At 44.4% G+C, this 23,285-nt stretch overlaps 1 protein-coding gene across 2 annotated transcripts in view; it reads right to left on the bottom strand.

Moving 5' to 3' along the window:
* radx (RPA1 related single stranded DNA binding protein) overlaps positions 1 to 23,285 on the bottom strand; it is a 74,875-nt gene that overhangs the window by 10,350 nt on the left and 41,240 nt on the right. For both annotated transcript variants that reach the window (XM_073057809.1, XM_073057810.1), the window contains 4 exons: positions 19,950 to 20,137; positions 16,353 to 16,412; positions 16,175 to 16,252; positions 2,938 to 3,023 (listed from right to left, as the gene is read on the bottom strand). In XM_073057809.1, coding sequence (XP_072913910.1) covers positions 2,938 to 3,023; positions 16,175 to 16,252; positions 16,353 to 16,412; positions 19,950 to 20,137 — 412 coding nt within the window. The remainder of the gene's footprint in view (positions 1 to 2,937; positions 3,024 to 16,174; positions 16,253 to 16,352; positions 16,413 to 19,949; positions 20,138 to 23,285) is intronic.

Raw genomic sequence — 23,285 nt, 5'->3', positions numbered from 1 at the left:
GGTAAAGAGGTGTTTCCAAACCTCCGGAGGGCGGCACAGAAGATGCTGGCGTTGTTCGGCTCGACCTATTTGTGTGAACAGGCGTTCAGCGTCATGAACATCAACAAAGCCAGCCACAGATCCAAGTTAACTGACCAACACCTCAGATCCATCCTGAGAATCGCCACAACAAAACTAAATCCAGACTTTGATGCGCTGGCTAAAAAGGGAGACCAACAACACAGTTCCCACTGAAATTAAAAATAAGTTTCTTCGTTGTGTTATGTAAAAAATGCATTTGAAAATATTTTTTTCAATAAGCCTTACATGTTACATGTCATTTCTGTTAAGTGATGGACATGAGTAGTGCGCAGGTGCACGTACGTTCTCAAAATAAAAAATGCGCACCAGATCAAATAACGCGCTCCGCATACTGGCGCGCTGTCACTGTTCTGTCCTTGTGCTGGTCGTTGCTGAGTTTTGGCACAGGGGACAATTGAATAAGAAGGAGCAGGACAAGTAGACCTGCATCTCCTACCGTTTTTGAAATAAAGATAGTCAGGAGGAGAGTGATGATGATAATATCTTGAAGGATAACAGAATTTTTAGTGCTTTAAAATAATAACTGTTACTATTAAAAAAAGCTGTATTTTATTCATTTAATTTTCAGTGTTTTAAAAGTCATTTCAATAAATAGCTAAATACCATGGGACTTCAAAGACAGATATTTTGTTGTAATGCATTTGTTCATTTTCAATTGAAATTAAAGCACATGTTTTCTACATATCCCATGATATTTTATTTTCTCTTATGAGGTGTATTACCAAAACACTCCGTCCATCTGCTCCTGGTCCGGCCCCCCTGTCAAATTTTAGAATCCTTTGTGGCCCACAAGTCAAAAAGTTTGCCCACCCCTGCTCTAAATCCTGAGAACCAACCTTGTCCATTCCTGACTGGTCTGCTGCGGCAAATCAAATGCTCAGGAACATAAGAAGCTGCAGAGGGTCGTGGAATCTTGCTCCACGTGCTACAGAAGTAACGTAGCCATTACATTACTGTTTGTGGGAGTTGCCGTACAACACAGCAACCATACTTCCTGCATTGAAACAGAAAACAGGAGAAGTAGGCCGTTCAGCCCTGGATCACCCATCTCAGTATCATATTCTCCTCATACCCCTTGATAACTTTTGCAACCAGAAATCTATCTGTTCTTTTTAAAATATTCAACAACATGTTCTCTGTGGTGCTTTGTGTTAAACTCGACAGGTTCACTACTTTCTGAATTTCAATCAGATCCCATCTCTCTCTTCTAAGCTTCAGTGACTTTGGCTGAAATTTGGCTGACTTAAATTTTCCTCGAACGACAGTCCCACCAACTCAAGGTTCTCCCTGATGAACTGGCATCATGTTCTGGTGCGACAATTCAAATGCACAGGAGTGCAAGAAAGTGCAGAGGGTAGTGGACTCTGCCCATTATATCACAGTCCCCACCGTCAGTAGCACCAACGGGAGGCACTGCCTCAAGAAGGCAACATCCATCATGAAAGAACCCCGCCACCCGGGCCATGCCATCTTCTTGCAGCTGCCATTGGGCAGGCACAGGAGCCTGAAGCCCCATCAACCATTTGGTTTTCAAATCAACCCAATCGCTACCTCAGTATACCAATACTATGACCACTCGACTACTTCATACTACAATGGAATTTGATTTTTTTTTTTGGTTGCAGTAATTGTATTCTTTCTTGGGTGACACGGTAGCATAGCAGTTAGAGAAATGTGATTACAGTGGCAGAAATATAGTACTATGCTTAAGTGTTAGGCACAGATATACACAGGGTACCCAAGACTTCTACACAGTACTGTGGTAATTTTATGCATTGCACTGTACTGCTGCAAAAAACAAACTTCATGACATACATGAGTGATGATAAACCTGATTCTGATTTGAGTCTCTATTGTGGACTGAGAGTGGGAAGGGGTCAGGGAGAGGGGAATCATCGTTGGGAAAAGGGGAAGGGAGAGGGGAGGGAACGGGAAGCACCAGAGAGACATTCTGTAATGATCAATAAACCAACTGTTTGGAGTCGAATGACCTTGCCACGTGTCTCAGGGCTGGGTGCGTCTGCACCCACACCACCCCCTCCCCACCTTGCCCCAGCACTCCATCTCTGCCACCTGTCCCACATTCCTCTCGCAGCGCCCCACCCTCACCATTCCCAACATCTTCTGCTCCCGCAAGATTTACAAACTTGCTCTCCGCTCCACAGTGACAAATGCCTTGGGCCCCCTAGCTATATCTATGTGTCTAAGACTTTTGCATGGTTATGTAATTGTGTTCCTTTTGTATAAATTATGTTGCTAATACATGGTTTACTAGTGAACGTTCTGTACCTCATACTGCTGCAAGTTTTTCACTGCACCTGTGCGTACATACGGTGGGGTGGCTTGGTAGCGTAGTGGTTAGCACAACGCTTTACGGTACCAGTGACCAGGGTTCAATTCCCATCGCTGCCAGTAAGGAGCTCTCCCCATGACCGGATGGTTTTCTCTGAGTGCTCTGGTTTCCTCCCCCAGTCCAAAGACGTATTGGTTGGTAGGTTAATCGGTCATTATAGATCATCTGGTGATTAGGCTAGGGTTAAATCAAGGGGTTGCTGGGTGGCGTGATTTGAGGGGCTGGAAGGTCTATGCCATGCAGTATCTCACTAAATAAATAAGCATGTGGAATGTGCAAATCTTGTGGTCATTGGGCCTAATGCCCCCTTTAGTGGTTCAGTGATGGAATCGGTAAGGATTGCTGATCAGACGCCTCCAGTTTGCCTCACCAGCCAATGTGTAAACGAACCTCAGTGAGTGGAAGACACAAATTCAACACTACCTAGCATCATCAATGTTCACTTTGCTGGAGAATCTCATTCACAGGAGTCTTTGGGGTGGTTGGAGACAGTAAATTGGTACCTCTGTTGGCTGCCACAGGCTCCTCTGCACCTTGAGAAGGTCCCTTGTCGTTCACAGAGTCATCAGCATCCTGATCAGATGCCCTCCTGCCAAACACAACAGTGCTCAATGTAAATGAACGGTTAGCGGAAGGGAATCAGTGAGTTAGAAGATTGCTGCTCCACCTTTCAGCACTAGCCCTGGCTCAGTGCCATCACACCAGGTCGGAGAAGCAGGCTGGGCACGCAGTCTAGGCCAACACGGAAGTGTACTGCTCTGTCAGTGATTCGACCAGGCACACGATGTCAAATCTGGTAGATCTAGTATGTTCGCTGGCACCTATTGGCCAGTGTCCCCCTATTAATCCATCAAACAACATCACTGGAACAAGTTCTTACATTCGAACAGCAGAATTCTGTGAAGGGTGAATTTCTGTATCATGAACAACTGTATAATGCGGAGATAACTTGTAAAATTAATGAACAGGTAGATCCCAGGTTACACAGTTGACCATGTTACAGAAATTCACCCTTGCAGAATTCACAAATCACCACCCAAAAATTTGAGTCTGGAATAAAGCCTTCTCTCACAGTAGATATGTGGAAAATGTTAATAGATAAGGATAAAATTTATCACTTATCAACTTGCAGCCCTTGAGGCATGTGTGGTGACAAGGCTCAGAGCATAATGGAAATTTGTGATGTGGCCACTTTCTAGAATTAAAATCACCCCCCACTCACACTGGAGACTGTGGCAGAACAAAGGACAGAGTTTCTCACCTTCTGCATGCCACCTTGGTGAAACAGAGGAGCACTTTCAATAATAGAGTAAGACAACCGTGCTGCTCCAAAGAGCTATATGAGGTCATTCTTACCCTCAGCCATTAAGGCTCTATAATGAGTCGGGGAAGTGATGACCCCCCCCCCCCCCGCCAATTAGACTGATTGTGGTAACTTATTTATTTATTTCTACTTCTCTTCTAATATTTATATCTGTGCACTTGTAACGCTACTGTGACACTGTAATTTCTTTCGGGATCAATAAAGTATCTATCTATCTAATGCAGACGTTACCTGTATTGGTTCCGAAACACTTCTATGTCACAGCTGTGAAGAAAAGAATCTGAGGGTTGAATATGGTGACATACACGTCCTTTGATAATGAAATTTACTTTGCGCTTTGTTGGTGCACAAGTCCTAATCTTTTCCCCATGGCCCTGCACCTTACTGTCTGTCTGCACTGCATTTTCACTTTATTCAGCATTCTTTTATTGTTATTTTTTCCTTTCCGATGTGTGATGAATTGATCTTTAGCAACAGAGTCATGGAGCACTACAGCAGAAAAGCAGGCCCTTCGGCCCCTCTAGTTCAAGCCAGGCTGTTATTCTGCCCAGTCTTGTCAATCCACATCTGGACTACAGCATTACAAACGCCTCCCATCTATATACCAATCTAAACTTTTAAATCTTACAGTCAAGTGCATTGTTGCCAGCTCATCCCACACTTGCACCAACTGCTGTGTGAAGCTCACCTTGCAAGACAAGTTTTTCACTGTACCTTGGTAATGTGACAATAATAAAACAATTTATCAATTTAGCTGTGACACTATATCCTGCATGTTTGCTTTTCAGATGTACAACCTGCATGGGATGAAATGATCTGTATGGATGGCATGCACAGCGAAGTTTCCACTAGCTCGGTACACATGACAAAATTAATAAACCAATTTAAATGTCTTCATCTTTGGTGTGCATTTTTCAGGAAGGCTTAATCCGGCACCCTCCTTGCTCTGAGTCAGATCACTGCCTCAGCACCCAACTCGGGAAGTTTACTTCAGTAGAGGACTGAGGGAATGTTTCCTGAAGGCAAATGAGAAGCTCATGAATCAACTCCTCAAACCTTCACCTCAACCTCCCCTTTTTAATTTTCTCCTTGTCCAGTTTCCTGCCCCAGCGTCAGGGCTTATCCTGCAACCTTGTAAGATGCTGAAAGTGTTACACAGATACAAGCAGCCTTTGGTTAAAGCACAACATGGAACATGCTGTTAATATTACAGCACAGTACAGGCCCTTCAGCCCATGATGTTGTGCTAACCCTTTAATGTACTCCCAAGATGAATCTAACCCTTCCCACCTACAAGTTTCCCCCGTGGTATTAGCCATTTTCGCTCTGGGAGAAGGTCTCTGGCTATTAACTCTATCGATGCCCTTTTTTTGGGGCAGACGGGGAATCTAGGCAGGGGTAGGCCTTCTGGTGAAGGGGACTGTCATGTCCATTCTGGGGCAACTCACTCACCTTTGGTTCCCACCGGGTAATCAGCTCTGACCTGTGGCTCCAAGTAGCTGTTTGTATGGGACGGTGGCCATACCCCGGTACACTGCTTCGACAGGTGTGCTAAACCTGGTGAGGGTAGCCAGCGGCCTCATACCCCAGCGAGATAGGGACATGCCTGTCCTAGCATGCAAAGTCAGCTCCAACTGATCTACACTGAGATCCCACAGCTAGGAAGGCTGTACTGAAACGCTCCGTGGATAGCAAAGGGAATGACAAGGCACAGAAGGCATCCTGGTCATCCACTGTAACCAAGGAAGACCCCAGTTTGTGATGCTTGTTCGTGCCACTGGACCCAGAGTTTTGGGGTTGAGCGAGTGGAACTGCCCAGTGCTTTTCCACTTTAAAAACTCTCCCGCACAGGTTTCCTGTCATCGTTGGACACCACAGACAACCACCATCTATGTCTTTTAGCACCTTGTACACCAAAAGTCTTTGAAGGCCACTAAGTTAAGTAGATAGATAGATAGATAGATACTTTATTCATCCCCATGGGGAAATTCAACTTTTTTTTTCCCAATGTCCCATACACTTGTTGTAGCAAAACTAATTACATACAATACTTAACTCAGTAAAAAATATGATATGCATCTAAATCACTATCTCAAAAAGCATTAATAATAGCTTTTAAAAAGTTCTTAAGTCCTGGTGGTTGAATTGTAAAGCCTAATGGCATTGGGGAGTATTGACCTCTTCATCCTGTCTGAGGAGCATTGCATCGATAGTAACCTGTCGCTGAAACTGCTTCTCTGTCTCTGGATGGTGCTATGTAGAGGATGTTCAGAGTTTTCCATAATTGACCGTAGCCTACTCAGCGCCCTTCGCTCAGCTACCGATGTTAAACTCTCCAGTACTTTGCCCACGACAGAGCCCGCCTTCCTTACCAGCTTATTAAGACGTGAGGCGTCCCTCTTCTTAATGCTTCCTCCCCAACACGCCACCACAAAGAAGAGGGCGCTCTCCACAACTGACCTATAGAACATCTTCAGCATCTCACTACAGACATTGAATGACGCCAACCTTCTAAGGAAGTACAGTCGACTCTGTGCCTTCCTGCACAAGGCATCTGTGTTGGCAGTCCAGTCTAGCTTCTCGTCTAACTGTACTCCCAGATACTTGTAGGTCTTAACCTGCTCAGTAGTGGAGCTTGCCAACGCTCCCCTATCACCCAATGCACTAACGGGCCTTTTATTTCACCATGGATTCCCAGAGCTTCACTGGCACAACATGGCCGTTACTTTAATCCACATAAGATCAGAATTTAAAAGCATTGTGAGAAGAAAACTTGGGGCAGTAATTGAGAGATTTGACAGGATTTTATAGGGAACTATCTACTGCAGAAAGCAAGTCCACATGATTAGCATGGAGACAGAAGAGACTGCAGATGCTGGAATGTGGAACGATACTCAGTGGGCTGAAGGAACAGCGGGTCGAGCAGCATCTGTGGAGGGGAAAGAAATTGTCGATGTTTCAGGTTGAAACCTTGATGTAATAGTACTCACAGTGAGAAGCCTAAAGGTATTTCTGCCTTTGTTTATGTTTGGGCAGTGTCCATCTGTCTGAGTGAGAAGGAATGAGAAGCTGGAATCAACTCTGGTTTGAATGCTTGAGAGATGACTGAAATGTTACCTATAAACACACTCCAAAGATACAAATGCCATATGATCATTGTTGACTTTGTATTTCATATCCCTTTTTCTGTTCCAAGATCTGTGGCATAGGAGTGTAGTGGTTAGGGCTTTACAGCACTGGCTGGAAGATCAGGGTTCGACTACCACGGCTGTCCATAAAGAGTCTGTACATTCTCCCTGTGACAGAGTGGATTTCTTCCAGATGCTCCCGTTTCCTCCCACATTCCAAAGACATTCAGGTTAGAGTTAGTGAGTTGTGGGCATGCTGTGTTGGTGCCCAAATTGCTGGCTGCCCAGTACAAACTGCACCAATTTGATTTGTCACTAACAATGCATTTCACTATGAATTGACATACATGTGATAAATAAAGCTACTCTTTCAAAGTTCCCTTAAATCTATTTTGAATGTACAAGACATGTCCTTTCTTTGTAATACACCTTTACAAGTGCTGGTAGCAAAATAATACTGCAGGATTGCCAGATAAAAATACTTCAAACATTTAAGGTGTGTCGTTGACAATTTCAGGTTCCATTGCAAGAAATAATTTCTTGGCAAGCAAACAGTAGTGCCATTCACCAGAACCTTCAGTTTTTGCTTTCACTTAAGTGTCAGATTGCACGGTTATTGGTCATTGTTGCTTGTGGAACTTATTGTGAAATTCAAAGTTCAAAGTTAATTTATTATCAAAGTATCCGTACGTCACCATATACGGCCCTGAAGTTCATTTTCTTGCAGGCGTTCATAGTAGACCAAAGAAATATAATAGAATCAATGAAAACAACAAAGACTGACAAGTAACCAATGCGCAAAAGAAGACAAATGGTGCAAATACAGAATAAAATAATAATACTGAGAACGTGAGTTGTACAATCCTTGGAAGTGAGTTCAGAGGTTGTGTTCAGCAGTCAGTTCGATGTTGTGGTGAGTGAAGTTACCATTGCTGGTTCATGAGCCTGAAGGTTGGAGGGTATAACTGTTCCTGAACATAATGGTGTGGGACACAAGGCTCCTGTACCACTTCCCGATAGTGTGTGAGTGTGTCCATCGCAAGTGACATCCTTGGGTGGGTGTGTTTGTTACTTGTGTGTCTGGAGGTGACTGAGGAGTCTAAGGGGTATCTCCCCCATGTGGGGCAAGTGTGTGAGGGTGCTGTAGTTGAGGTGACTGCTGCTCATTCTTTCTACTCGTGTCTTTTCCTTTTTGCTTCAGCATTGCAACTCTTTTCAGCTTTGATGACACCTTTATTGAGAAAACTGCGCCGCGATGAGCGATTCAAGGCTGCATGTTCCCTAGATCTCAAGGGCCTTGAGCGAAGTCTTGAGCGTGTCCTTGAATGGTTCTCACTGGACACAAGAGCGCCTCCCTGTGGAGGGTCCCCGAAGAACAACTGCTTGGGGATGCAATTGTCTGACATCCTGACAACACGGCCTGCCTATCTGACTTGAAGATATGTCAGTCGTGTGTGGACGGTGAGCATGTCTGCTACAGACAGCAATTCCATGTCAGGAATTCTGCCTTGCCAATTGATACTCATGATCTTCTGTAGGCCTGACAAGTGGAAGTGGTTCAGTCTACGTGCATGTTTCATGTGAGTATTGAGAAGGGAGCATGGCCTGGATGGCCCAGGCTCTTGACATGTTTCCCACAAGGCAACAGCCACTAACATTCAAGACTGATTCATTGGATTGGTGTAATTGCTGTAAAAACTGGCATAGTTCTCAAAGGTAGAGCACTGTGCAAAAGTCTTAGGCACATATGTATATACAGCTAGGGGGCTTAAGACTTTGGCACAATACTGTATCTGTCAACGTGGAGCAGGGAGCGCGTTTGTCAATCTAACGGGAGCAAAGGATGTGGGGAAATAATAAAGGTGGAGCACTGCAGAATGGGTATGGGACAGTTGGCAGAGGAGGAGTGCCACGGGTGGCAAATGGTTCGGGTGCAGACATACCCAGCACTGAGACACAAGGCAAGGTCATTGGATTCCAAACAATTGGCTTATTGATCATTACAGAATGTCTCTCTGGTGCTTCCTGCTCCCTCTCTTCCCCTTTTCCCAACCACGATTCCCCTCTCCCTTCCCCCTTCTTACACTCAGTGCACAATAGAGATCCATATCAGAATCAGGTTTATCATCACTTACATGGGTCATAAAATGTTTTTTTTTATGGATGCAATACATAAATTACTACAGGACTGTGCGCGTGTGAACATTTACAAGGATGTTGCTGGGATTGGAAGACCTGAGTTACAGGGAAAGGTTGAATAGGATAAGCCTTTGCTCCCTGCAGCACAGGTAAACGAGGTGAGATTAGATAGGGGAATACAATGTTTTGATGTGTATAGATAAAGAAAATGCAAGCAGGCTTTTTCCATTGAGGTTGGGCGAGTCTAGAGGCCAAAGGGTAAACGCAAGAAGTTGAAATATTTAAAAGGAACCTCTTTACTCCCTGAAATAAGGATAGTGTGAGTGTGGAATGAGCTGTCAGCAGAAGTAGTGGATAGAGGTTCGATTGCAACACTGAAGTGAAGTTTGGATAGGTACATGAATAAGCCGGGATATAGACAGCTATGGTCCAGAATCGATACGATGAGGCAGAATAATGGTTCAAGACAGACTAGATGGGCCAAAGAGGCTGTCTGTGTGCTGCAGGACTCTAAGACTCCAGCATAAACTTGATGGGCCAAATGGCTTCATTATATATTGAAATATGAATTAAGAATATCTCAGGAACTAAGGATATCCCCTCCTTCGCCATCAGATCTCTGAATGGAATATGAACCCATGAACACTACCTCAAAATTTTTTTGCTCTATTTAATTTTTAAAATATATATTTCTCTTTATAATTTATAGTTTGTTCGTCATGTGCTGTGTCCAATGATGTGGATGATCATGGTCCTTCCATGACAATGAGTTTTTTCTGCAGAAGTGGTTTGCCATTGCCTTCTTCTGGGCAGAGTCTTTACAAGACAGGTGACCCCAGCCATTATCAATACTCTTCAGACATTGTCTCTGACATCAGCAGTCACATATCCAGGCCTTGTGACATGCACCAGCTGCTCTTACAACCATCCTCCACTTGCTCCCATGGCTTCATGTGATTCTGATTGGGTGGGGGGGGGGGGGTGGTTTAAGCAGGTGCTACACCTTGCCCAAGGGTGACCTGCGGGCTAGCAGAAGGAAGGAGCGCCTTACACCTCCTCTGCTAGAGACTTATCTCCACCTCATCACCCAGTAATTTATAGCATTTTAATGTTTACACTGTACTGCAGCTGCAAAAGAACATATTTCTCAACATACGTCAGTGATAATAAACCTGAATCTGATTCTGAATAGATTTGAAGAATGAAAAAAAACACACTTCATCATAAATCCCAGACAATTCTCTCAGACTCTCAGCTTTGAACAGCCCTGTGGGCTAGACAGCCACAGGTGTGGAAGTACCCTGATCAAGCAGCTGATTTATTTCTGCTGGTGTTGGCTGCAGGGCGAAATTGAGTGAACACTAAGGACCCCTGCCAACCAGAACATGCCTTCTTCTCATTGTTTCCGTCAGGAAGGAGGTACAGAAACCTGAAGGCACACACTCAATGATTCAGGAATACGTACACAACGCTGGAAGAACTCAGCAGGTCAGGCAGCATCCGTGAGAAAAGAGTAGCCAACGTTTCGGGCCGAGACCCTTCATCAGGAACTTCCTGATGAGTTCTTCCAGCATTGTGTACGTATTCTTTGATCCACAGTATCTGAAGTTGTATTTTTGTGTTATGATTCAGGAAAAGCATCCTCCCCTCTGCCATTCGAATTCTAAATGGACATTGAAACCAAGAACTGCTTCTTTATTTGTATTTTTCTTTGCACTACTTATTTTAACTTAACTACTTAATAGATATATATACTTACTGTAATTCATTTTTTTCTCTATATTTATCATGTATTTCATTGTACTGCTACCGTAATGTTAACGAATTTCACGACATATGCCGGTGATATTAAATCTGATTCTGATGTTTAACATGCAGCTGAATGAAAGGAACTGGCAGCCAAGCACCTCTGTGTGAGCATGTTGTGTGGGTGTCTCCACCTCCCATTACAAAGCACTCCCCCCATCCCATGCTGGCTGTCAGCATGGATGCAGCGCTCAATTAATCAGCACAGTTTCGCTCCAGATTGCTGACAGTGTCTGCCAAAAGGATACGCCCAATTTCATCCCAATCAGCTTTTGCACTTGCATGCTGAGTTCCATAAACATAATAGCTTTGTTTTTTATCAGATACAGATCTAGCACTGGTGCCTTGTGCAAATATTTCAAAAGAGTTGTGCACACCCAAGGTTTGAGTACAAGTTGTCCTATAAACGAGAAGATATTGCAGCTGTTAATTATTCGACTGGGGATCAGGAGCCCCACAGAAATCACATTTCTCAGGTTCCCAACTGGAGTTTGAGTATTTGTGTATTTAGCAGTTGGCTTATTTGCTTTTGCAGTTGGTTTATTTGCAATTGGCTTAAAAGCCTTGAAAGTTAGAGCCAATGGCCTTAGCAGTGTTTGTGAAGTGAACACCTTTTTGTTAAAAACCTGATGACCTTTACAGAAGGAAATGTGCCACTTCACAGGGTATTATAGAAAATAGAAGCCCCTGTCGCAGGTAAACAAATTGGTGTGATAGACTGAGACATAAATGGGTCTCTGCTGAAGGGTCTTGACCCGAAATGTCAACTGTATGCTTTTCCATAGATCCTGCCTGGCCTGCTGCATTCCTCCAGCATTTTGTGTGTGTTGCATAATTGGGTCTCCTCCCAGTTGGCAAGATCAAAGGGTGCTGTTTGCCACAGGGATTGCACTAGATACTCAATATTTCACAATCTATATAAATTGGTACTAAAGGCATGGTTGTCCACATAAGACAGAGTTAAAAAACAGAGTTACGAGTCAAGTTAAATCTTTCTTCTCAGTGAGTCTGAATACTTGGAGCTCTTTTCCTTAAGAGGACTTTGGAAATACCACTTGTGAGTATTAAATAAGATGGATTCTTATAAGGAAGGGAATGAAAGGAGTTGAGGTTACAATCAGATTGGTGTTGATCTAAATAATTGGCACTGCATACTCTAAAGGTGGAATTAGCCTACTCCTGTTCCCAATTCAGAAGTAGGTACAGCATTCTCATCTACCCCGGGCCATAATGTACACAAGTCCCAGACCAATTTGCAGATTTCTACAAGCATACTGTGGAAAGTGTTCTAACTGGTTGCATCACTACCAGGTGTGAAGGCAAATTGAAAGAGGCTGCAGAAAGTTGTAGACAGCCAGCTCTATTAAAGGGATACCCCTCCCCATCATCAAGGACATCTACAAAAGGTAATGCCTCAAGAAGGGCATCCATTATTAAGGATCCTCACCACCTAAGATGTACCCTCTTCTCACGACTACCATCAATGAGGTACAGGAGCCTGAAAAACTACACTGAACAGTTTAGGAACGGCTTCTTCCCCTCTGCCATCAGATTTCTTAATGGCTTATGGACTCATGACCATTACATTATAATTCTACTTTAGAAATATTTATGCATTTCTGTAACTTATAGCCTCTTTATAATGTATTGCACTGTGCTACTGCTTCAAACCAACAAATTTCACAACATATGTCAGTGATGAAAAACCTGATTCTGATTCTAGACTTCATCGCCAGCTTCTGAAGTGAAACTGGAGGCTCTCAAGATCAATATGCACTGATGTTTCAGTAACTGCCACATCCTAAGTAGGTTTTGAAAAGTAAAAACTATTGGAGGAACTCAGCTGATCTGGGAAATGGATAATTGACGTTTCAGGTGGACATCTTCACCTGGATTGCTCCAGATTCCAACATCAGCATTCACACGTCTCCAAAAATATTTTTGTGGCACTTCTGCAACAGGATAACCTTTTTTTGTCTCCCTTTCACAGCTACAACAGTCAGAAAGAGTGCCACGAAGAAAACGAATCTCAAGGTGGTAACGTACACACAGCGGATACTTTATCGGGTACCTCATGCATTTAATAAGGTGACCACTGAGTGTATGTTCATGGTGTTTTGTGGCTGTAGCCCATCCACTTCGAGGTTCGTTGTGCTGTGCATTCCAAGATGCTCTTCTGCACACCACTTTTGTAACATGTGGTTATGAGTAACTGTCACCTTCCTGTCAGTTTGAACCAGTCTGGCCATTCTCCTCTGGACTCTCTCCTAACAAGGCCTTTTCTCCCAAAGAACTGGCGAGCACTGCATGTTTTTTGTTTATCACCCGAACCTTTGTAAACTCTAGAGAATAATGTGCATGAGAATCGCAACAGATTAGCAGTTTCTAAGATACTCAAGCCACCCTATCTGGCACCAACAATTGTTCCAGGGTCAAAGTCACTTAGATCACATTTCTTCTCCATTCTGATAATTGGTCTAAACAACAGCTCTTGACCATGTCTGCATGCTTCTTATGCATTGAATTGCTGCCACATGATTGGCTGATAATATTTTTGCATTGACGAGCAGGTGTGCAAAAGGTACATTTAATGTTAGAGAAATGTATAGAATATACGTCCTGAAATGCAGATATACCTAACAAAGTGGCCACTGAGTGTGGATCCAATGTGAAATGCCCCTCAGAATAGAGAATAATTAAGCTTGACTTGAGGGGAAAATCACAGCAGCTGATCAGGCTTCCAATAAATAGCACTGACAGAGAATTAAATTTTAAAGTCACTGTTGATTTGGGCTCGGCTCCAACACCTGATTAACATATTGATCCTGGCACAAATTCTGTTTGCTTCTAATAGACAAACACTTATTCTAGTCATCAAATGGGTCTACATAATTGCAAATTTAAAAAAAAAAGAAAAGAAAGTATGCCTGCCACATTATCCTGGTAATGATATTTCAGTTTTCACTGTCCTTCACGGGACTAACTGCCTTGAATTTTACCTAGGGAAGATGAAACATACATTTGGTAAAAAAGTGCCCTTGGGATCAGATCCCCATTTTACCCTCTCTGATCGTGAATGGCCATTTTCCTGCCATTCTTACAGACCAAAGTCACGGATTAGTTCTGGTCCAAGTAGAAAGTTTACGTTATTGAAGGGTCTAGGGTCCGAGCCCACTCATTCAGAGACACAAGTTCAAATCCTGTAAGAGCAGCAGTGAAATTTAAATGTTCAATAATTAAATTTGGAATTAAGAAAACTAGGCTCAACAATGGTGATCATGACTCTATCACTGTGGTTTTAAGGATTTAAACTTTTCGCACTAAGAGTAGTTGGTATAAGGAATGAGTTGCCAGACGACATGAAGGAGACAACAACAGTAACAACATTTAAGTGGTATATTGACAGGTACGTGAAGGAGCAGGGCAGAGTGATTTCAGATGCTGGAATTTGGGGCAAGCAACACACTGCTGGAAGAGCCCAGTGAGTCAAATATCTTCCATGGTGTGAAATGAACAGCCAATATTTTGGGCTGAGACCATTCATCTGGACTGAAAGATAGAATGGACTACAATGAGATGAGGGGAAGGATGGAAGTGATAGGGCGATCCAAATGAGGTAGAATACTATGCAGATAGAGGAGAGGACAGTGGAAACAGTGACAAAGGCTGGAAGGTGATAAGTGGATCCCATCGTGGAGGGATAACTAAGCAAATAGAGGAGGAAAGAGTGGAAATAGAGGCAGAGGTTGCAAGGTGATAGATGGTTGTGACAAAGGGCTCCAGATGATGGAATCTGATAGGTGGAACGTGGAGGTGGGGTGGGTAGATAGGAACAGTGGAGAGAGTGGTCCTGTGGAAGATGGGATGATGGAGGAGGGGACAGAAACAGGGTGATGGAAGTGGCAGATGTGGATGTCAGAGGAAAGAGATTGACCAGGAGGAGAGGGAAAACGGACTGAGTGAGAGCAGGTTACCTGAACTAAATAAGAGAAGTGGGTTACTAGACGGAGACATGGAATTAACGCAAGCAAATGTGATTAGTACTGACAGGCACCATGGTTGGCATTGACATGGTGGCCAAAGTGTCTGTTTCTACCAGTGCCCCTGGCTGCCTATTCTAGGCAACTACTACTCTGGGTAAAAGACACTTGCCCCAAACATTTCCCTTGAACTTTCCCACTCTTGTCTTGATCTTCAGGGCAGGAGACTCTTATTTACCTTATCTATGCCACTCACAATCTTAAAAACTTTTGTCTGGTCTCCGCACAGCCTCAAACAACCCAAGTTTATTTAACCCTGTACTTCAAATGATTTAATCCAGGCAGCATCCTGGTAAACCTGAAAAGCCTCTGCATCTTTTCTGGAACGGGGCAACCAGAACTGAACACAATCCAGCACGCGTGGTTAGCCGAGGTTTTATGTAACTGCAACATGATTTCCTGATTCTAATACTCAGTCCCCCGACTGACACGGTGGCATGGTGGTTAGCACAATGCGACCTGGGTTCAGTTCTCGCTACTGCCTGTAAGGAGTTGGTACGTTCACCCTGTGACAGCATGGGTTTCCTCAGAGTGCCCTAGTTTCCTCCCACGTTCCAAAGAGGTACCAGTTGGTAGGTTGATTGGTCATTGTATATTGTGATTAAGCTAGGATTAAATTGTGGGTTGCTGGGCATTGTGGCTCAAAGGGCCAGAAGGGCCCATCCCGCACTGTATATCAATAAATACAGAGATGAAGACAAGCACGTCGTACGCCTCCTTTACAAGCAAGTGTTTGGCAGTCACTCAAGTTGGATTCCCTGGCAGGGCTCAAGGCATATTCTGCCTGGTGGGAACTTGGCTCGTGGCTGCATTTGCGACTTGAGAACTGTTCAGGTTACAAACTGCTCTCAGGAAAGGAGCTTTCTTCACCTGAGAATGGAGTGTGGCACAGTAGGGCAGCAGCAAGCGGAATGCATTACAGCACCTACTGTAAGATTAAGGTCCAATCCCTGCACTGTTTGTATGTTCTCCCCATGACGCATGGGTGTCCTCCTGCATTCCAAGAGATGCAGCTAAGTTGTGGACACGCTATGCTGGTGCTGGATGAGTGGTGACACTTGTGGGCAGCCTAGAGCATATTCTCAACATAAACGACACAGTTCACTTCACGCTTTGATGTTTCGATGCACATGTGGACAAGCTAACCTTTAATCTTTATGCGTTACTCCAGGGAGGACCTGTATGATTGCTGTGGTCATCCTCTAAACCGGTGAGGGAATGGGTTTAAGGGAGAGGTGACGAGAGGACCTGCCACTTAAGTACGCAGTGTGATGCCTGGGCAATGCTGGGTTCTGACATTTACCTCTTCAGTAATCGGGCATTTGTTTTCCTCGCCTTATTCCTCTTCCTCAGAATGGCAGGTGTGTTCGGCAACGTCACCCTTGATTCAGTGGACAACAAAGAACACCATGGGGTGAATGGTCCCATCAACACTTTGTGAAGGAAGTCACACCAGGGTTGATAAGGATGCACCAACATACCTGGAGGGTCGCCCTTTGTTCCTGTTAATCTTCTGTAAATCCCTCAAGTGATACCTGTGTCTGAAAGAACACAGAGATATTAGAATTCAATCCGACAATTAGATCGTGGAGGAAATCTATCAATTAACTCAAATTGTAGTAACGGGCAAATGAACTCCATCTTTTCTCAAAATCAAACATAGGTTCAAAGGTTTGACTTCTAATTTTCTCCAGACTAAGATACAGCATCACTTGAGAGAACCATTGTGACAGAGTGGGAGCCGACATATCCTTCCACCTCAACAAAATGGCCCTCCTAGCCATCGATGTAACAAACGCAATAACACATTGGTCAGATAAAGAAATACCGCGGATATTTTGAGGAATTATTCCAAAAAGCACAGTTAGTTGTAAATTTTGTTTTTTTTTCCTTGCTGGCGGTTTGAAGCTTTTTGTGTGACGCATGGCTCTGGGGTTGAACACCCAATGATTTTTTTTCTCACTTTGCTTTAGTAGGGTTTTTTTTCTTTTCTTTTTTTTGGTGCCACCATATCTTTCAATCTTTAAAACAATGTTTTTTTTTCCCTTGAGACATTGTAAGTGTTACCTACTTCCATGTACTCTTGTTATTTTGGATAATAATAATAATAATAAAAAGATTTGAAAAGAAAGAGAATTCAGTCCCACCAGTTTCATTAAACTGATGCTGGAAGTAGCTAATATTGATTAAACACAAGAGATTTTGCAGGTGCTGGAAATCCAGAGTATCTCGCACACAAAATGCTAGAGGAACTCCGAACGTCAGGCAGTATAACCATATAACAATTACAGCACGGAAACAGGCCATCTCGGCCCTTCTAGTCCGTGCCGACGCTTACTCTCACCTAGTCCCACTGGCCCGCACTCAGCCCATAACCCTCCATTCCTCTGGATAGAGAAAAACAGTCGACTTTTAGGGCCAAGATCCTTCATCAGCTCTATCTGAGACCCTTCGTTGACTGTTTATTATTCTTCATAAATCAATAAAAAGTTTACATTTTAGGCCAAGACCCTTTATCAGGACTGGAAAGGAAGGGGAAAGAAGACAGAATAGGAGGGTTGGGGGAGGGGAAGGAGTACAAGCTAGAAGGCGATAGGTGAGACCAGGCGAGGGGGAGGTACGTGGATGGGGGAAGGAGGGATGAAGTAATAAGCTGGGTGATAGGGGTGAAGAAGGAATCTGATAGGAAAGAGTGGACCATGGGAGAAAGGGAAGGAGGAGGAGCACTAGAGAGAGGTGATAGGCAGGTAAGGAGAAAAGAAAAGGTGAGAGGGGAGCCAGATTGGAAAATGGAAAAGGAGAAGGGGGAGGGGGAAGAAATTACTGGAAGTTGGAGAAATCAATGTTCATGCCATCATGTGAGAGGCTTCCAATATGAGGTGCTGCTCCCCCAGCATGAGGGTGGCTGCATCACGGCAGTAGAAGGCCATGGACCAACATTGCATGATGGGAACGGGGAGTGGAATTAAAATGCTGCCCAGCGGGAAATCCTGCGTGTTGTGGCAGATGGGTGGAGGTGCTCGACAAAGCAACCTCCTCAATCTACATTAGGTCTCACCAACGTAGAGGAGGCCGCACGGAACACCGGATACAGTAGATCTCCCTGACAGACTCGCAGGTGAAGGGTTGCTTCACCTGATAGGATGGTTTGGGCCCTCAGTGGTGGTGAGGTAGGAGCTAGTATGAATTATAAATTTTAAGGGCTGTAAATCATACTGTTTTCAATAGGCAAACAGTTATCAATCACAAAGCCTTTAAGCAGCATCTACTTGGACTGTTGATTGGGAACTGACTTCACAATATTGTTGAAGTTCCATAGGTCAAAACCTCTGAAACTAAGAAGTCACGGATTCAAGCCCCACAGGGGAAACTTGGCTGAGCTATGGAGAGTGACACATTGTCAGGAGCTCCATTTTTCATCCAACAGTACATCACAGTACAGCTCCATAAAGTCGTGCCGACCTATTAACCTACTCCAAGATCAATCTAACCCTTCCCTCCGACAGAGCCCTCCATAACAGGACCGTGGCATAGTGGTTAGCGCAATGCTCTACAGCACCAGCAACCCTGGTTCAATTCCCGGCATTACCTGTAAGGAGTTTGCACGTTCACCCCGTGACTGTGTGGGTTTCCTCCGGGTGTTCTGGTTTCCTCCCACAGTCCAAAGATGTACGGGTTGGTAAATTAATTGGTCATTGTAAATTGTCCCATGATTAGGCTAGGATTAAATCGGGGGTTGCTGGGTAGTGTGGCTTGAGGGGCCAGAAGGGCCTATTCCACACTGTGACTTAATAAATAAAAATAAGTTTTTCTATCATCCATGTTTTTATCTAAGAAACTCCTAAACATTTCTATTGTTTCTGCCTCTACTCCCACCCTGGCACCACATTCCACACAGCCACCACTCTCTGTGTAAGAGATCTACCTCTGACATCCCCCCTAATACCTTCCACTTATCATCTTAAAATTATGCCCTCTCATATTCACCAACTGCACCTAGGAAAAAGGAGCTGGCTGTTCACTCTACAAATGCCTCTTATCATCGTATACACGGCGATCAGGTCACCTTTCATCTTTGTTCGCTTCATAAGAGAAAAGCCCGAGCTCACTCAACACTTCTTCACTTGACATGCACTCTAGTCCAGGCAGCACCCCGGTAAATCTCCTCCGCACCCTCTCTAAAGCTGCCACACCCTTCTGATTAAGAAGCAACCAGAAATGAACACAGTACTCCAAGCAAGAGAAAATCTGCAGATGCTGGAAATCAAAATAACACACACAAAATGCTGGAGGAACCCAGCAGGTCAGGTGGCATCTATGGAAAAGAGTAAACAGTTGACATAGGTTTTTTTAGAAACACAGAGTGCAGCAGGTACCCAGAAATCACTAACGGGGGTGATGGCAGAGGCTGATACAATAGGAACACTTAAGGGACTCTTAGATAAGCACATGGATATACTGTAAGAAAAATGGAGGGTAACAGGCTCTGTAGAAGGGAAGGGTTAGATTGATCGTTGACTATGTTTATATACATCATCATCATGTGCCGTGTTGTATGATGTGGGTGATCATGGTCTTCCAGCTATCTTTAATCTGTTGCCTGTGGGGAAGACCCCCTTCACCCTTATTCTTTTCTCATGACCATGATTGCCCTTGGAAATTCGTGGTTTGCCATTGCCTTCTTCCGGGCAGTGTCTTACAAGACGGGTGACCCCAGCCATTATCAATAGTCTTCAGAGACTGTCTGCCTGGCATCAGTGGTCACATAACCAGGACTTGTGATATGCACTATCTGCTCGTACAACCATCCACCACCTACTCCCATGGCTTCATGTGACCCTGATTGGGGGTGGGGGGGTGGGGGAGGAGGCTAAACTGGTGCTACACCTTGCCCAAGGGTGACCAGCAGGCTTGTGGAGGGCAGGAATGCATTACACCTCCTTTGGTAGAGAGGTATCTCCACCCCACCACCAAAAAATTTATATAGATTAGCAGAAAATGGTGGGCCTTTAAAATGCTATACTATTCTTTGTTCCATATGAAGGTTGTGATGAGCTGCCACCTTGAACCCTACTCACCTTAATACATAGTTATTCAATACCAGTGACCTGCACTTTTGGCGCCCCTTGGCCTGCACAGTCTGAAGCCTCTTTGCCGGCTGGTTCAAACGTTCCGCCGGATGGTCCGTCAGTCCCACTGGCTCCAAAGACGTCTGTGGGAAAGCGTTGCCTTCCTTCAATGACAGGCTTGCATTACTGGCAGCGTTCTGCTCAGCACAAGAACAGAAACAAAATCAGGTTTAGTATCGCTGACATACATTGTGAAATTTATTGTTCTGTGGTAGCAGTACATTGCAATACATAAAAATAATCTACAAATACATAAATTATTATTTATAAACTTACATATAAATGGCATAAACACATACACTCAGTGGCCACTTTATGAGGTATGGAAGGTCCCTAATAAAGTGGACACGGAGTGCACGTCCGTGGTCTTCTGCTGCTGTAGCCCAGCCACTTCAAGCTTCGACATGTTGTGCATTCAGAGATGTTCTCCTGCACATCACTGTTGTAATGCATGGTTATTTGTGTTGCTGTTGCCTTCCTGTCAGCTTGAATCAGTCTGGCCATTCTCCTCTGACCTCTCTCATTAACAAGGTGCTTTCACCCACAGAACTGCTGCTGACTGGATGTTGTAAATTTGTGAACCATTCTCTGTGAACCCCGGAGGCTGCTGTGTGTGAAAATCCCAGGAGTTCAGCAGTTTCTGAGGTACTCAAACCACCCCATCTGGCACCAACAATCAGTCCAAGGTCGAAGTCTTTTCTTCCCCATTCTGACGTTTGATCTGAACAACTGAACATGTCTGCACACTTTCATGCAGTGAGTTGCTGCTGTGTGATTGGCTGATATTTGCATTAACGAAGTGTACCTCATGAAGTGGCCACTGAGTATACGTTACAGGTACGGGTACAATATGTTACAGGTGCACCTTAACATGGTACTACGTCTGAACAGTACAGTTGGAACCAGATTGTCCACAAGACAACTCTTATTGAGACCACGAAAACATATAAAACCTACAGCACAATACAGGCCCTTCGGCTCACAGAACTGTGCTGAACATGTCCCTACCTTAGTACTACCTAGGCTTACCCATAGCCCTCTATTTTTTCAAGCTCCATGTATCCATCCAGGAGTCTCTTAAAAGACCCTATTGTATCCACATCCAGCAATGCCGCCGGCAGCCCATCCCATGCACTCACCACCCTCTCTGTAAAAAAGTTACCCCTGACATCTCGTCTGTACCGACTTCTATGAATAACTATGCGCTCTCGTGCTAGCCATTTCAGCCCTGTGGTAAAGCCTCTGACTATCCACACGATCGATGCCTCTCATCATCTTGTACACCTCTATCAGGTCACCTCTCATCCTCCGTCGCTCCAAGGAGAAAAGATAGATAGATAGATAGATACTTTATTCATCCCCATGGGGAAATTCAACTTTTTTTTCCAATGTCCCATACACTTGTTGTAGCAAAACTAATTACATACAATACTTAACTCAGTAAAAAATATGATATGCATCTAAATCACTATCTCAAAAAGCATTAATAATAGCTTTTAAAAAGTTCTTAGGTCCTGGCGGTAGAATTGTAAAGCCTAATGGCACTGGGGAGTATTGACCTCTTCATCCTGTCTGAGGAGCATTGCATCGATAGTAACCTGTCGCTGAAACTGCTTCTCTGTCTCTGGATGGTGCTATGTAGAGGATGTTCAGAGTTATCCATAATTGACCGTAGCCTACTCAGCGCCCTTCGCTCAGCTACCGATGTTAAACCCTCCAGTACTTTGCCCACGACAGAGCCCGCCTTCCTTACCAGCTTATTAAGACGTGAGGCGTCCCTCTTCTTAATGCTTCCTCCCCAACACGCCACCACAAAGAAGAGGGCGCTCTCCACAACTGACCTATAGAACATCTTCAGCATCTCACTACAGACATTGAATGACGCCAACCTTCTTAGGAAGTACAGTTGACTCTGTGCCTTCCTGCACAAGGCATCTGTGTTGGCAGTCCAGTCTAGCTTCTCGTCTAACTGTACTCCCAGATACTTGTAGGTCTTAACCTGCTCCACACATTCTCCATTAATGATCACTGGCTCCATATGAGGCCTAGATCTCCTAAAGTCCACCACCATCTCCTTGGTCTTGGTGATATTGAGACGCAGGTAGTTTGAGTTGCACCATATCACAAAGTCCTGTATCAGTTTCCTATACTCCTCCTCCTGTCCATTCCTGACACACCCCACTATGGCCGTGTCATCAGCGAACTTCTGCACATGGCAGGACTCTGAGTTATATTGGAAGTCTGATGTGTACAGGGTGAACAGGACCGGAGAGAGTACGGTTCCCTGCGGCGCCCCTGTGCTGCTGACCACCGTGTCAGACCTACAGTCTCCCAACCGCACATACTGAGGTCTATCTGTCAAGTAGTCCACTATCCAATCCACCATGTGAGAGTCTACTCCCATCTCCGTTAGTTTGTGCCTTAAGATCTTGGGCTGGATGGTGTTAAAGGCACTAGAGAAGTCAAGGAATGTAATCCTCACAGCACAACTGACCCCCTCTAGGTGAGAGAGTGATTTGTGCAGCAAATACGTGATAGCATCCTCCACTCCCACCTTCTCCTTATACGCGAACTGAAGAGGATCCTGGGCGTGCCTGGTTTGTGGCCTCAGATTCTGTATTATCAGCCGCTCCATGGTCTTCATAACGTGCGACGTCAAGGCAACAGGTCTGAAGTTATTCAACTCCTTTGGTTGTGGTTTCTTCGGTACCGGGACAATACAGGATGTTTTCCACTGTCTGGGTACTCTTCTCTGCTCCAGGCTGAGTTCACTCAACCTATTCTCATAGGGCATGCTCCCCAATCCAGGCAACATGCTTGTAAATCTCCTCTGCACCCTTTCTATGGTTTCTACATCCTTCCTGTAGTGAGGCGACCAGAACTGAGCACAGTACTCTAAGTGGGGTCTGACCAGGGTCCTATATAGCTGCAACGTTACCTCTCAGCTCCTAAACTCAATCCCACGATTGATGAAGGGCAATGTACCATATGGTTTCTTAACCACAGAATCAACCTGCGCAGCAGCCTTGAGTGTCCTATGGACTCGGACACCAAAATCCTTCTGATCCCCCACACTGCCAAAAGTCTTTCCATTAATACCATCATATTTGACCTACTAAAATGAACCACTTCACACATATCTGGGTTGATCTGGTATGTTGGCCTTTATAAATCAGAGTACTGAGTATAGGAGTTGGGATGTAATGTGAAAATTGTACAAGGCATTGGTAAGGTTGAATTTGGAGTATTGTGTACAGTTCTGGTCACCGAATTATAGGAAAGATG

The sequence above is a fragment of the Hemitrygon akajei genome, chromosome 10 (genome assembly GCF_048418815.1).
Source record: "Hemitrygon akajei chromosome 10, sHemAka1.3, whole genome shotgun sequence".
In the NCBI taxonomy this organism is placed as follows: Eukaryota; Metazoa; Chordata; class Chondrichthyes; order Myliobatiformes; family Dasyatidae; genus Hemitrygon; species Hemitrygon akajei.
The sequence above is the reverse complement of the archived record's forward strand: the minus strand, read 5'-3'. Positions and strand labels throughout refer to the sequence as shown.